The sequence below is a fragment of the Stereum hirsutum genome, assembly GCF_000264905.1.
Source record: "Stereum hirsutum FP-91666 SS1 unplaced genomic scaffold STEHIscaffold_12, whole genome shotgun sequence".
Taxonomy (NCBI): domain Eukaryota; kingdom Fungi; phylum Basidiomycota; class Agaricomycetes; order Russulales; family Stereaceae; genus Stereum; species Stereum hirsutum.
In genome coordinates this window covers 1,381,274-1,396,525 of record NW_006763142.1, presented here as the reverse complement: position 1 = coordinate 1,396,525, position 15,252 = coordinate 1,381,274, and the positions used below count along the sequence as shown (strand labels likewise).

The 15,252-nt window shown below is 50.8% G+C and overlaps 5 protein-coding genes across 5 annotated transcripts; 2 read left to right on the top strand and 3 right to left on the bottom strand.

The window, feature by feature from the left end:
• Positions 1–348: 348 nt before the first annotated feature.
• STEHIDRAFT_62124 (ribonuclease H-like protein) lies at positions 349–1,698 on the top strand (the record flags this gene model as incomplete). The annotated part of the gene is made up of 1 exon (XM_007306715.1): positions 349–1,698. One exon carries the CDS (start codon positions 349–351, stop codon positions 1,696–1,698), a length of 1,350 nt encoding a protein of 449 aa, XP_007306777.1.
• Positions 1,699–2,308: 610 nt separating this feature from the next.
• On the bottom strand, positions 2,309–4,900 carry STEHIDRAFT_133111 (general substrate transporter; the record flags this gene model as incomplete). The annotated part of the gene is made up of 10 exons (XM_007307096.1): positions 2,309–2,702; positions 2,771–2,984; positions 3,053–3,153; positions 3,296–3,423; positions 3,524–3,620; positions 3,724–3,903; positions 3,981–4,108; positions 4,253–4,417; positions 4,589–4,723; positions 4,889–4,900. The coding sequence occupies 10 exons, from the start codon at positions 4,898–4,900 to the stop codon at positions 2,309–2,311; spliced, it is 1,554 nt and encodes a 517-aa protein (XP_007307158.1).
• A 2,709-nt stretch (positions 4,901–7,609) lies between these two features.
• Positions 7,610–9,764, bottom strand: STEHIDRAFT_159685 (glycoside hydrolase family 13 protein; the record flags this gene model as incomplete). The annotated part of the gene is made up of 12 exons (XM_007307095.1): positions 7,610–7,691; positions 7,751–7,883; positions 7,964–8,122; positions 8,221–8,297; positions 8,359–8,692; positions 8,766–8,866; positions 8,924–8,978; positions 9,043–9,114; positions 9,172–9,177; positions 9,239–9,463; positions 9,522–9,596; positions 9,650–9,764. The coding sequence occupies 12 exons, from the start codon at positions 9,762–9,764 to the stop codon at positions 7,610–7,612; spliced, it is 1,434 nt and encodes a 477-aa protein (XP_007307157.1).
• A 1,849-nt stretch (positions 9,765–11,613) lies between these two features.
• Positions 11,614–13,125, top strand: STEHIDRAFT_159684 (endo-1,4-beta xylanase; the record flags this gene model as incomplete). Its single annotated transcript, XM_007307094.1, has 8 exons — positions 11,614–11,874; positions 11,944–12,034; positions 12,097–12,223; positions 12,291–12,307; positions 12,360–12,380; positions 12,439–12,884; positions 12,948–13,010; positions 13,072–13,125. The coding sequence occupies 8 exons, from the start codon at positions 11,614–11,616 to the stop codon at positions 13,123–13,125; spliced, it is 1,080 nt and encodes a 359-aa protein (XP_007307156.1).
• A 284-nt stretch (positions 13,126–13,409) lies between these two features.
• Positions 13,410–14,556, bottom strand: STEHIDRAFT_113280 (uncharacterized protein; the record flags this gene model as incomplete). The annotated part of the gene is made up of 6 exons (XM_007307093.1): positions 13,410–13,577; positions 13,661–13,741; positions 13,806–14,008; positions 14,103–14,200; positions 14,242–14,435; positions 14,512–14,556. 6 exons carry the CDS (start codon positions 14,554–14,556, stop codon positions 13,410–13,412), a joined length of 789 nt encoding a protein of 262 aa, XP_007307155.1.
• Positions 14,557–15,252: the final 696 nt, after the last annotated feature.

Sequence of the window (15,252 nt, the reverse complement as noted above, 5' to 3'; positions counted from 1 at the left end):
ATGGAACTGATAGCCGAACACCGACCCTCCGACCACAAGAAACGAAGGATAGGCCGCAGTAAGAAGCGTAAGCCCTGTGCGTGCAACCAATGCAAACACGACCGGCAACTAGGTTGCTCCAACCCATACGCATGCATAAACAAAGCGCGTACCATCTTATCACATGTACTGCCGAAGTGGCACCCCAAGACCAAAGCCAATGATGACGGTCTCGACCTCGACGGCGAAGCAAAACGTCAGAATGAAACAGCTAAGGCGGCCGGGGGACGCATCCGCTTCAACCCGGACTGCACAACCAAAGGAACGGCCGCACAAGGCATACGCGTTTTCACGGACCCAACGGCGAAGATGAACCAACAGCCCTGGAGACAGAGACACGCACCTGGGGAACCGAACGACCCCATCACGGTATACACCAATGGGTCCTGCCTGAACAGTGGACAGGAGGATGCCCGAGCTGGAAGCGGAATCTGGTATGGTCCAGACGACGAACGAAACACCAGTCTCCGGGTCCCGAGCGAGTTTGCTCAGACTAACCAGACTGGTGAGCTCCTTGCCGTGTGGCACGCTGTAAAGAGCGCCCCCACCACGGCACCCCTACATATCATATCTGACTCGCTATACGTGATAAACGGACTCACGACAAACCTTGAAAGATGGGAAGCGAAAGGCTGGATAGGGGTCGCGAACCGAAAACTATTTCAAGCCACCGTTGGGCTGCTCCGAAGAAGGGGAAATGAAACAACATTCCAATGGGTAAAAGGCCACACCGGCGTCGCAGGCAACGAAGGCGCTGATCGGCTGGCCGACGCAGGGGCACGCTTACCAGAAACAAATAGAACAGACATTGTGATCCCTAGACGATTCAACCTTAGTGGCGCGCTGTTAACATCTGCGAGTCAGTCACTCCTCACGAAAGGTATCAAAGAGAAGAAATGTCTGCCGCTACGCACGGCCGACACAGTAAACCTAGACAAGACACGCTGGGCCGTTAAAGAGTGCCTAGACGGCGGCTTTCCCACAGATGCGTTGCTCTGGAAGTCGTTAGACAGCAAAGACTTCACGAAGAAGGTACGCGTCTTCCTATGGAAACTGATGCATGACGGATACAAAGTGGGAAGATTCTGGAGAAACATACCAAATTACGAACAACGGGGTATCTGCCCCGTATGCGAGGATGAATACGAGTCGCTCGAACACATTCTAATTGAATGCCAGACCCCAGAACGAGAACTTGTATGGGATCTTGCCAAAGAGTTATTTAGTAAGAAGGGTCTCCGGTGGCCAGAACTGCGTTTCGGCACCATACTCGGCTGTGGACATAGCAATTTCAAAGATAGCGAAGGGAGACGACGCACAGGAGCAAACCGGCTGTATAAAATACTCATCTCAGAGTCGGCACACTTCATATGGGCGCTCCGCTGTGAAAGGCGAATCACGAAGGAGGACGACGCACCCGCATACAGTGAAGACGAAGTCCGAAACAAGTGGATACATAGAATAAACACGCGCCTTACTCTGGATAGATACACAACAGACCGCAAGAGGTACAAGTCAAAGGCCGTGAGACCAGAAACCGTCCTCAAGACATGGGGCGGAACTCTCAGCGATGAGGCGAACCTGCCGGATGACTGGACCCGGCAGTCTGGGGTTTTAGTGGGTACTCGAGCCAGGCGCCCACCTGGCCGAAACCGCTGATACAGCGGTCATAAGTCCCACACAACCTGAAGCGTATTCAGGCGTGCTAATAGCGTTCCCCAGGGTGTCCCTGATTATTCGCGAGGTGGAAACCCTCGCAGAACCCACAATGAAGCCTAAGGAGCCAGCGATTGCGGCTGCCCGGCTGAGTTACACCAAAAAAAAAAAAAAAAAAAAAAAGCTGCTCTCGCAGAGCTGCCGTAAGTTGATGACGAGTGGCGCCGGAGTCGAGCCGGGCGTATCTATTTGTTGCAAGGCTCCGGGAGTAGCCGATCTTTTCACTCAACTTTCTCTTCCTCGTTTGATTTGATGATACCCCTGTTCACAACCACGATGTGGTGGCCTCCCAATCTGACCAGAGCAAGCAGGAGAGACCGCGACAGTGAGGCAAAAATAAGGAACTATGAGCGTCAAGAGTGGTAAAAACAAATTCCATGGATGTATACGCGTACACAAACAAGAGAAAACAGAGAAAACAAACAATGAAGGTCAAAGGAGAGGAAGTGTCACAACAAACAGAATAGCAAGAAAAGGGAGGAATGAGATATGACTCGGCGGAAGTACAAGTTACGAGCTGAACATCGTCCCATCATCACCTTAAGCAACACGCTCAAGCACTAGCCTTCTCATCCACCACCTCCTTAACCTCATGCCCTGGAGCATGGACCACATCATCCAACGTCTTCTTCCCAACATGCCTACTAACCTTCCAGGCACTAAACACATGTCCTTGCGCGAACACATCCTCGATCTCCTCCAACGTCCTGCCCGCCGTCTCAGGGAAACAGAAGAACACATGCAAGAACGCGGCGAAGTTGAACGTCCCGAAGATGAAGTACGTTTTGTAGGCGATGGTGGAGAAACCGGGGGGCACGCCGAACGCGAGCGCCATGTTGAAGGCCCAGTTCGTGGCGGTGGCGATGGAGACGGCTTTCGAACGAACGCGCATGGGGAAGATTTCGGCGGGGTAGGTCCAGGAGACGGGACCGACGGAGATTGCGAATCTGTTTCCGGCAAGTACACACACGATAAACACCACGGCCACGAAAGAGAGTAGAAAATGAGGACGTACGAGCATACGGCCAGATATGAACAGACGATGACTCCCTTCGTAACGCTTCCTTTATCTGCGGGGATACTCCAAACTTGAGCGCCATCAAGATCGATCCAGGAGCCGAATTTGCCCTGCAGGCCTCCAACGAGCATAAGGAAGAAACCCATAAACCCGAAGCCGCCGAGGAGCAGGGGACGACGACCCCAACGATCGATGAAGATGATGGCGGGGACTATTTAGGTTGGGGTGCACCATTGTCAGCAATCTGTCGAGGAGGGTAGAAAGGCGCGGGAAACTCACTGGTGAGAACGACGTTCAGAACATAATTCACCGAGTCAGCGATCAAGTTGACGCGGCGGCCGGTAAGGCCTGCACCCTCGAAGACGTAGACGATATAGTACCTGTCGTCACCCATTTCGTCAACAGAAGCCGTCAGCATTGATCCAGGAAGAGGTTTACCACCCTTAAAGTGCCCGACATACGAGGGAACACCGGCAGTGGAAAGCAGAAAGAGGGAAGGAGAGAAGAGGAAGAGGAACTCACATCATAATGTTCATCCCACTCAGCTGACTCCACATCTGGATAGAACATCCGAGGGAGACACGCCTGAGAATACCCGGCTTGAGGAGATCGAAGTATGACTTGGCGCCTTCCGTACGTTCGAACTCGACCTATTCATGGCCATCAACGCACCAAAAACGGAGAATAAGGAATTTGTTAGCACATGCTCTTAGGGTGAAGGCAGAAGTTTGTTGGGGAGACGGAGCCCACCTGGTTCTTGATCTCATTGAACTCAAGTTGAACGAGCTCGTCGTCCTGATTCCCTCCACCGTGAAGGTCAGCGAGCACCTCGAGCGCCTCTGCCTCACTATTGACGTCAACCCCCACGAACGCGCACATACCACCAGAGCATCAGTACCAATTTTAATTCACTTAACAGAGGGAGACTAGTGAAACAAAAAGAAACTCACCGTCCATGATCGAACAGCCACCTAGGGCTCTCGGGGAATACCGTCATACCCGCCGAAAGTAGGATAGCTGGAATCATCTGCAAGCCCCAAGGAATACGGAAAGAGGCGTCTCCATCGATGTAGGAGCATCCGAATTCAACGAAGTATTGGAGGAGGATACCCCAGGTGATTGACCATTGTCTGTTGAGTCGTACGAACAAGCATAAGTAGACCGTACAGAAGCACAGTTGGGTGTGGATGGTTGTCCGCAAACGTACTGCACGGAGACCAGACGACCACGAATTGCAGGAGGTGTAATCTCGGACTGGTACACGGGGACGATAGCGGATGCCAAGCCAACACAAAGACCGGCGATGATACGGCCTACGACGAGCATACCTCGGTTCTGAATATTTATTCAACCACGCAGCGTTAGATCATGATCGAATACAATTTTAGAGGGAGCAAACGTATACGCGCTCCCAGGCGTGGAGGTGATTGTGGCTCAGGAGGCAGAGAAGATGATAGTGAAGGTCAAAGTAAAACTGACCTGAGAAGCGCATTGCAGGATACAGCCGATGACCCAGATGATACCGGACAAGATGATCGTGTTCTTCCTTCCGATTTTATCTCCCAGTGTGGCGACCGAGAGTGCGCCAATGAAGGAGCCTGCGGGCATGGATGCAACGATGGCTGCTTGCACTGACGAACTGGGCTGTACAACTCAGCGTTAGCGTATTGTTCGATCATTTTACTCCGTGAACAGAAAACGGGTAATCAAATCGGGAAGAGAAAACATGTCGGTTTGTAGGAAGTAAACGGATACGTCTATATTTGGAAAACCGGGAGGCAAAGAAGGAAGGAGAAGAAGAGGACAGCGACGCACGTTGTTGAAATAGGAATTGTAGGCGGGGTTGTTGAGCACTCCGGACATGGACGAGATGTCCAAACCGAAGAGTCCACCGCCGATACATGCGAACGTACCGACAATGTACGGATTCGACGCGATTCTTGCGTTGTACTGTGTCCCCCCACCACCACCCAATTTACCCGTCCACCATATCCGCGTTCATCCAACCACCAACATGCCACCCAAGATACCGACAGCCCACATTAAAAAAAGACAATATCAGTCAGTATGTGATATATAATAAGAACTAGGACGATCAGAGGAGTGTTGACTCACGCCTTTAGCCATCTTTTCTCTTGCTCACGGGGAAGCAACCCGTTAGAGTGTCTCTGCGGGGTATGGGAGAGAAGCGGGGAAGCAGAGGGAAGCAGAGGCGCAACACCCGAATTCCAGTTCTCCGACAGCCTTATAAGCCGCTCGTCCCACCCCTCGCCCTGGCTCCGTGCTTCCCTGTCATGAGCGGAAAGCGTCCTGCTGGAACACCCGATTCTCTGAGCGCAAGCGCTTTGCCATAACGACTCTGGCACGCACGACTGTGGTACTCGGTACCCACCATCATAAACCGTATCAAACCTAGTGGTTAGCACACTATGAGACGCGGTCTGATGATCCCATCCCATTACCGAATGAAGATGCCTTCCACACGATACACAGTGTCACGAGCACCTTACGCGGTCCGCTTAGCTTGTGCGAGCGAATGCAAGGGGAGGACAGAGGTGTTTGCGATTCAGGGCAAGAGGACGGTCAGCTGGGTGAGAATGCATCAGTACCACGATGCAGATGTTAACAAGAATATTTCGAATACGGTTGAGATCGAGATTAGGAGGAAAAGGTACGCGGAGGACTCCCTTTACTTACCGTTGAGCGAGGTTGAGAGTTTGAATGGCCCTTCGTGGGGTTCTATAATGAGGGTATCCATAGATAGCATCTCAGTACGATATCTCAGGATACCTCCCAAGCCCCTCCTTCACGCCGTCTATAGCACCATATAAAGCCCAGTGATCAAAACAGGCTCCCTTCAACTCCACCCGGCGGCATCAAGGCAGAATGCCCTTGTTATTGCGACATTCGGAGGATCACACGACGTCGACATCATCCCGTCCTCGAGGCCATCAAAAACATCCGAATATGCAACACAAAAGGCGAAAGAATTGGCCATAATCGTCGAAAGTGGAAGCGCGGTACCGGAGGAGGACATGGTGGAAGTTTGTTGAACGATTCAGAGATAGCGAATTGGATGTACCCCATTAGGAGGCCAGCCACGCGACCATTATCCCCGGTTGTGCCCCGCGCGGGGCCCCACAGGGTCGGGCATGCCCCAGCCCGTATAATCATTCTTTCCCCAAGATCAAAACGCCAACAAGGAAACGATACACAAAAAAAGCTGCAGAAATCCCCACATCAATATGATGCATCCGGATTGCAAAGCGCCCAAGAGTGCCTGATGAACTTATATTTTATTGTTCGGTAAAGTCCTTGTACATCCCGACGTTTTTGAGATCCTGCGAGGTCCCACTGGCAGCACCTGTGGGAGATGATTGTTGTTTTTTTGGTACCTCAAATTACGCCGATATGTGAGAGACTGAGAATTTATACGTACACAAACGACTCACTGATAGCACCTGCATCCAGAACTTTAGTTGAGCGCTCGCCGAAAGTGAACGCCGTCGTACTCGGAGAACTTTGATGTACTCTGTGTCTGGCACATAATAGAGCAGTCTAGTACAGTCTTTACAAGTGTCTCGTAACACTGAGATATCATCGCATTCAAGAAGGTTCAATGATGGACCGCAGGTCTCGCAGCTGCTAGAGGCTCTGCATAGGAGATGCGGGCGGACGAAGCAGTGTGCATATTATTGTACGACTGCAATACGAAATTAGAAACACCCACACAACGCACACATGAGACTTCCCTCCGTCTTACGGCTTGCATAAATTCCATGAATAGAGTGTGGACAAGCAACAAGTTCGTCATCCCGAATCGACGGCGAGCTGTCTTCCGCGCGACACCGGCATCCGTTTCTTCTCTTCTCTTCTTTCCCCACAATTCCCAAGCTTTGACCCGAGATTCTGTGGGGAGTAGTGTGTGTTTTACCTCGGAGCCATTGGCGACCACAACTTCCACAAATCAACACTCAGCATGAGCTTCGGCGAATAACAGACGACGATGAGCGACACACGACGAACAATGAGTGAGAACCCATGACTCGGAGCAGCACTCGTTGTCTACTCGAAACCTGTCACGAACGATGTAAACACGGACATCCCCGCCTAAACATCTCATCATGTAGACCTGTCAGTGTACACAGTTGTCAGCATGGAACTATCGGAAACCACGAAGAGAGAAGGTAACGCGGAACTGAAGGAGTCATGGATTGAACCTAAGACCACTATGCGCACGGATCCGGCGACATCGGAAGACCATGAGGAAAGCAGAGCGAGAATCAATCAATAATGACGCAGTCTCTATTCTGGCCGCAGTGTGCATATGCGAGCGTAGACCGGTTCAATATAAGACACCGAGGATGACCTGCTGTCCAATCGGAAGCTTTGGAGATTGCAAGATGGGTAGTTTCGTGATGAATGGCGCGTGTGCGGTGGCGAGTATAATATGCATCAAGTGTGGCGTAACGCCACATTTCTTGCTCGTCAACTTCATGGCAAAGTCGACGTTGTAATCCGGCCGGTCCATTCAGAGGTCTGAGTAGTAAAGAGATCTTTTATTCCACGGCACAACGTCCGTAAACAAGCCCAAGCCCCAGCCCATATCCGTGTACACGACCGAGTCCGAGTCATCTAAAGTCCGCGCCCAGAAGTCCATAGTAGAAATACAATATCGTACAAGCCACAAGCCGCAAGAGCCAAGTTCAGGAGAGCCACCACAGACGGTCAGTCGTACAGGTCCAGCGAAACGATCCCGGAACCAGAATAAGAAAGGAACAGTGACAGCCAAGGATTCATCGCAAGCATCAGAGCCACAACGTCGAATCCTAGAACTTAGAGTTTCGAGTCTGTGTAGACTGCCAGTGCGTTACGGGCAGGAGCCGTCCCAGAGCAGGTACCTCCGGAGACGTTGATCCTGAGTCAAACAGGTAAGTAATGTAGAACAATGTTATACTCGAAAGAAGGGCGACGTACGATGATCCTGTACATTGTGACCCGTCCTTAGATCCTGAAACAACATCACAGTAAATCCCATCCGGAAGACCGCACGTCCACGAGTTGGACCAGTCGCCGTCAGAGTTGTTGATTACGACGAAGCCCTTGCCCGCTACAAGACACGCAGTCGGATGGTTAGAGAGTGAGTATGAATACGAAGAAGGACGCGGAAAGGCTGGAGAAAAGACGAACCTCGCTCATACGCAATCTGGTCCGGACTTCCAGACTGCCAGTTCGTGAGCGGTGCACCGGAAGTTGCGCTACGGAACTTGACGAGATTGGAGATCGCAGTCCAGCGATGTTGACAGATCCAGCCGTTTGAGCCTGCGTTTCCGTCGCATGTACCAGTACCTAAATTACAAGCCACAGAGAAAGTGAGAAACGGTAGGCGAATAGGAAAATCGATTTCTCATGAGCAAGCAAGCATAAAGTCGACAAGAAGTACTGACCTCCGTTGGGAGCACCTGCATTCACATCGTTGAACTCGTAGGATGACAGAACAGTAGGAGTGCCGAAGGGATGAGTCCTATCGTACATTATCAGCATCAATCATACCAATAGAGAGAGGGGGGTCGAGAAGGACGTACAACGCGAATACGTGGGCCAACGCATAAAGCTTCCCTTCCTTGTATGTGATTCCTCCTCCATCGAGTCCTCTCTCTGAATCCATGTTGTTGACCCAAGTATTGGCTTGGTCCGACCTCAACCCTCCGACCTTGTTCTCGATATCCTGGAGTGAAACGAGGCCGTCACTCCTGAGAGCCTTCTGGAGCATGTCTTGGTAGTCAGATGCGGAGACGAGACCGAGACCGGTGTAGTCTGTCTGAGGGATGGGAGGGCCTGAGCCGATAACTTCGGAGGTGATGAAAGGTTTGCGTGAAAGACCACCGAATATGGCGTTCAAATCTTCCATGGGTATATCTAGATGCCGATGAGGTGATAATGACCATGATTAGAGCGGGGAGGTATAACGGGAGAGGGAGAAAGGGCGAACGCTTCGCGGCATCGAGTCTGAACCCGGCGACGCCCATGTCCAACATGTCGTTCGCGTGCTGCATAATTGTTTTGCGTACATAATCGTCCTCGGTCTTCAAGCTAAAGACTCAATGTCAGACACTATTTAGTAGGACAAAAGAGGTGAGTGCAACGTACTCGGCCAAATTGGCGAGCTGGCAATTTTGAACCTGGTACTTGTCGCTATAGTCCTCTGTAGGAACATGGCGTGAATATCAGAAGGGCAATGATGGCGATAGACGGCTATATAGACGTACCGATTCCATCACCTTTTGTACCGCAGTGGTGGAAGTGTTCCGGCGAATAAAACCCAGGGTACTCATATTGCTCTAGAAGCCACCAAGCTCAGTAGGGTGCATATCGAGGATGCAGAACTTAGAACTGACTGAAGGCTGAACACGAAGTCAGCGTCGATCGTCACCAATGCGGATGACAAGAAATAAGATGACTCACAAGATCCACCAACGCCGTTACCTTCGTACGTACCCGACATATGGTTCCAGCACGTATCCAGCAAGACAGCAACACCAGCATTTTTACACGAGTTGATCATGTTGGCGAACTGGTCGGCATTACCACGGCGAGAGTCGAGGTTGTACGAGACGGTCTGGTAATCGAAGTACCACTCGTCGCCGGCAGCGTGCTCTGTGGCGGGAGAGACTTGGACGTAAGAGTATCCTGAAGAGGAACGAGTCAGATACAAGCGCCGTGGTGAGTGTTAAACAAGAATATATACCGGCGGGTCCGATGAACTCGGTGCACTCTTTCGCCACACTATCCCAATTCCATTGAAACATCTGGATGATGACCGCTGGACACATAACATGAGCGCAATGGTCAACGGGAAATACGTATGAAACGTACGACTAGGATTGGTATCACGAGATACAAGATTTGTGGTGGGCGGCGGGATGGCTCCAACGATAGCGGCACTCATGACAAGGCCGAGGGAGGAAAGAAGCTTGTTAGATTGGAACATGTCGTGAAAAGATCAAAAGAATGTTATGGAAAGAATGTGTGGTGGACGAGTTTGTCCTTAGTGGGATGTGGGGTAGTTGATGTGAAGGAACGAGGGGAGAGCGTTGGGGACGAAGGCAGACTGAGCGTTAAGCAGTTCGCTACCTCGAGCTTTTGAAGTGCCCGCCAACACGTTCTCACGCCCGCTTGCACCAGCCCCTCGATCAGTTGGGTTTGGGCACGCCCCATCGAGTGAAGATCAAGGATATAGATAGGACATGGAAGCTAAACAGTGCTCTCGGGTTGAAGAGCGTCCTACATTCGTCTGCAGCCAGTGTGCAGGTTTATACTGGATATATTGTTCGTGATATCCCAGCTTGACTGTCCAAGCAAATGTGGACATAGACGACAATCTATAGCAAAATGAGTATTGCTAGAGGATATGTGTGCCTCCCGATGATTCACGCCCGGTGTAAGAAAATGCATTGAGTTCGTCATGGTGTGCAATCGACGATCAACTTTCCCAATTGGGGAGAGCAGTAAACACCGGACGAGCCAAGTTCAACGAACTTCGAGCAAGAGAGATAGACTTGTTGCGCTCGACTAGTCTAAATCTCAAGAACGTATGGAAGAATCGAAGCATGTAGGAGGGAGCAGAAAGACTTGAAAACCAACGTTTCGGAATTAGCCTGTCAAGGAAGCTTCGGCTGTTTCCGTCTCTCGCGTGGCGTGAACGTGGCGCCGTGTTGGTCGTCCAATCCGAATTGAACGCGACTTGAGCTCGACCCATCACCTCTGTACACAATTTTTCGTCTTCTATGACATCTATTCGAACCAATCTAGTGACAGGTAAGGCAATTATTATGACCAGAACTCTCAGCACGTAGTCTCGCGGCGATGCCTTGGTGATGATCGTAAAGGCCGCCATTGGAGTCTCGGAGTGTGAGAGTCGGTACGGTCAAAAATAGGAAGCTACAGTTCAGCAAAGACTGGATATATTCTAGGTCTATAAGAGGAGTTTTGAGCCACATGCACCTGGGGCATATCGCTCCAGCGGATTATTGGACCGTATTTTCAGCCCGTCTCAATATTCCAGTACCCTATAACCCCGTTTCCCATGATCTCCGGGCTCATGACGAGCGTATTGTGCTCAGAAATATACCTTTGGCTTACTTGTGAGATAGAAGTGACCTTTGCAGTGTACAACGCCCCCGAAAGCGCCGGCAATATCACACATGGAGCTCTTTCTACTACACTTGTCGTTCTGTCCCCAAGATCGGCAAACGAACGGAATCATTATCGGCGCGCCGCTCAGCGCACAAAACGGCCAGCTGATTCGTCAGGTCGTCAGGGACGGTTGTTTCCTCTTCTGCAGCCGTGCTTGATTCTCATCGACTTTGCGGTCAACGTCTTCTGTGTGATTGCACTGTTGAGCGATATATAATGCCTTTCATGCGAGATCTACTTGCAGCAAAGGTACGCTCTCTGAGTTTTACCCTTAGTACCTGAAATTGACTCTGATCCGGAAGATCTCCCTTTTAGATGGAGCGAAGCACTGTTCCAAATCAATATCCCCGCAATTTTTGGTTAGACATTAGAATTTAGAATGTCTCGGAACGGCTTCGGGGAAACGCTACTACCGCCTCCACTGGACCATCCCTCCATCATCCATCCGACCACATGAACGTCTTTCTTACACACGAACGCTGCTCTTCATTCTTCATGAATATGTCGCAGACGACAGCCACGCTCTTGGAGCAAGTCGCTGCTATATAAAAGCTCTGCACCATGTCGCTGAGCGTCATCTCATCTCGGCACTCTTGTCCTTCCCAGCTTGACCTAGCCGTCTTGCTCAGCGATAACTACCAAGGATGCTAACAACTCTCGTCTCTCTCGTCTCACTATTTCTCATCCCATTACGATCCTATGCCGCACCTAGTGCCACCAGTTCCGCCGCTCCTAACCCCGGAGCCACCTCCACTGCAAGTTTGAACTCGCTCGCTCAGTCCATTGGGAAGGCATACTTCGGCTCTGCAACTGACAACCCCGAGTTCACCGATGCCGCATATCTTGCTATCCTGAGCGACAACGCTATGTTTGGACAGATCACACCTGCGAATGCGTGGAAATGGGTACGTGCCGCTGTCCCGTTGCATACATACGGTAAAATTTGACGAGTTTATGTCTGTTATGTGGCGCAGGACGCTACTGAACCCGAGCAGGGGGTGTTCACGTTCACGCAGGCCGATCAGGTCGCTGCGCTTGCACAAGGGAATGGACAGCTTATTCGGGGTATGTTCGTTCTTTGTTGCCAGTTGATTTTGTGATATTGATGTTTTCCGGGTCTCACCCAGGCCATAACTGTGTGTGGCACCAACAGCTGCCAACTTGGGTGTCCTCCGGAAACTTCACCGCTGCTGAGTTGACGGACATCATGACTACGCACTGCACTACAATACTGGAACATTTTAAGGGAGACACGTAAGCTATCCATCGATAGATGATGATGAAGACAGCTAATGTCTGTTTTCGCTCGGTTTTTTTCTAGATGTGAGTGGCGCCTCAGTTCTTGTGTGGCGCATGGCCCTAGATGCTGACGACGCTTATTCTCTTCCAGTTGCTTTCGATATTGTCAACGGTAACTTGCACTCACTCTATGCATAAGAGCTTACGATCTGATATCTCCACCTCTTCAGAGCCCTTCAATGATGACGGTACCTTCACCTCAGACGTCTTCTTCAACACCCTCGGCTCCTCCTACATCGGCACCGTCCTCACCGCCGCCCGCGCCGCCGATCCCTCCACACACCTCTACATCAACGAATTCAACCTCGAATTCGCCGGCGTCAAATCCACCGCTATGGCCAACCTCGTCTCGTCGCTCAAATCCGCCGGCACCCCGCTCGACGGTATTGGGTTCGAAAGCCATCTGATCGTAGGGCAAGTACCGACCGATTTTCAGCAACAGCTGGAGAGCTTCACGGCGTTGGGCGTAGAGGTTGCTGTTACGGAGCTGGATATTAGGATGACGCTGCCGGTGACGGATGCGCTTTTGGCGCAGCAGCAGGCGGATTATCAAAGTGTGGTGAGCGCGTGCAAGGCGGTTAGTGGGTGTGTTGGGGTCACTATCTGGGATTATACGGTTCGTTTTCTAGGGTTGATAAACATGCCGTTTGCGTGTTTGATACTCAAGATGTGTTTACAGGACAAGTTTTCGTGGATCCCTGGAGCTTTCGCTGGTCAAGGGGCTGCATGTCCATGGGATGATGTGCGTCGATGTTATCCTTTTTCTTCCTTTTGCGCGAGGCTCATCATAACTTTTACCATAGAACCTGGTCAAGAAGCCTGCTTTCGACGGTATTGTAGCTGGCTTGCAGAGCTGAGTTGTGCCAGATGTATATCTTATAGTCCGGTTCAGAAGTTTTGCGTAGCGCTATTGTACGATATAAACGGAGCACAACGTCGAGTTCCAACCAATAAATAAGCAAAAGAGTGACAGATACTGCATTCAAACAAATACTCCGGCGCGATTGAACGGGGCAGTGGTTTATGAACATGGCCACTACCACCTCATCTCTACCAACGGGCTACGAGACATGCCCTGCCTTTTGGGTACAACTATCATCGTCTCAGTCAACCGAGCCACACGGTCTACTATTCTCCTGACTTAGAATGACACGGCCTTCTGGTCTGGGCTGCTCCGACCATCCTTGAGATCCCTGTCAGAACCGTCGAGGGTTCGGTTTGAAACAGCGGCGAAGTCCCTCTGGACGCGAACTTCGTGGGACACGTTGACGTCGACGTTACCTAGGCGAATGGACGTCTGCAAGTCATTCTGGTGATTTCGAAGAACGTAGGCGATGTCGTAGGCAATAAGTAATTGAAGAACATCGGGACAGGAAGACAGATATAGCGTACCTCGATGTCGTGCCCATTTGTAGTGGTCGTTGTGTTCCTCGACCTCATTTCTCGGCGGGAGAGTAGTGTGTCCAGCAGAGTCTACGCAAGACGAACAGCACAGATGTAAGGAACATTGTCAGAATATTAAAGGTGAGAAACGCACGTTGGTGTAGATCCTGCCTATAGGGTACGCGAACATAGCGTAAAGGTTCGTGGAAGGGTTGAAATGGAACGAGAACATGTCTCCCAGCGCAAATATCGACACGAATAGACCAGTCTGGATGGCACCTCGCATGACGCGGTAGATGAGAGAGTCGGTCTTGCGGAAGCCGGTACGGGAGTGCCAGAGGGTCCAGCAGAGAGAGACTACAGTCACGCCATAATGGGAGGAGATGAGAATGGAGGAAAGTGAGTTCTAGTCAGCGTGAACGAAGACATATTGTTAAGGGGTGTGACGCACCAGTGATAGTGATATCAGCCGTTGTCTGGAACACGAGCCATAACAGAGAGACAACCGAGATCTGCCCAAGTAAAGCCACTCTGACCAGACCACACAACCTTCGGTATCCATTATTTGCAACTGATAACGAAGAACGTACTGTCCAAGCATGCCCGATTGTATACCCGCGACCATGCCACATATGAAACTACTGAACGAGAAGCAGACTATGACGATTCCAAGAGGCTTGTTCTTCGTGAAAAGGTATACACTGTGACAGAAAATCTGGCTTGTCAGCGCAGGCATCATGAATAGATCAAAGGAGGGAAGTACCGCCAGCTGAGGAAAGATTGACTGAGCAAGGCTGTCAAGGAGGCTGGAGATATATTATCAGATGGGGTCTGGATGCAAGACGGATGCGTGTACATACTCGCACAAGCAGCTGGACGTCGGTGGCTGGTGAGATGGTGAACATGATAAAAAGAACTCTTCAAGGGGCCTTACTGAAGGGGATCGTCCAACTAACGCCTGTAAATGAGGTCTGAGCTCTCTTTCCAACGCCGAAAATCAAAGGGAGATCTCACGTCCTAAAAAGGCTGGATTGTTGTAATTCGTGACGCTGAGAGACCACCATCAGATCCCAACCTCGAAGTGGGCAGATTAAGAACGAACCAGGTTTCCCACGCTGAGTATACCGTCCTGTACAGTCCTAGTCAGGAGGGAAACGAAGTCAATAAGGGAAAAAACTTACACGCCTTCATGCAGAGTGTCTATTACAAATAGAGCGCCGACCAGAGCCCTGTCCATTTATCTGCCATGAGAGCACAAACCGGACGACGAAGCGAGGGTGCTGACCTGATGTATAACCGATCTTTGAAGGCTAGAGAACGGGATGGTCAAGTAAGAAGAACATCCCACTGCACGAGTTTTTTGGGACCTTACGAGCCATGTAGTAGAGAAGAAACTGATAGCAGACCAGGCCATACAGAAAAGTGTTGACTAAAATGCTACGTTCAGTTTACCGCAATATTATTCGATCCGAGCCATCTTACAGAACAGGCCCACTAGCAGGACGCCTGCAAAGCAATTCAGTCAGCTGTCGCGAACTTCAGGCACGATGGTATGGTATTATCGCTCACCGATTGTTGTGTCATACTCGCCCATTCTGTAC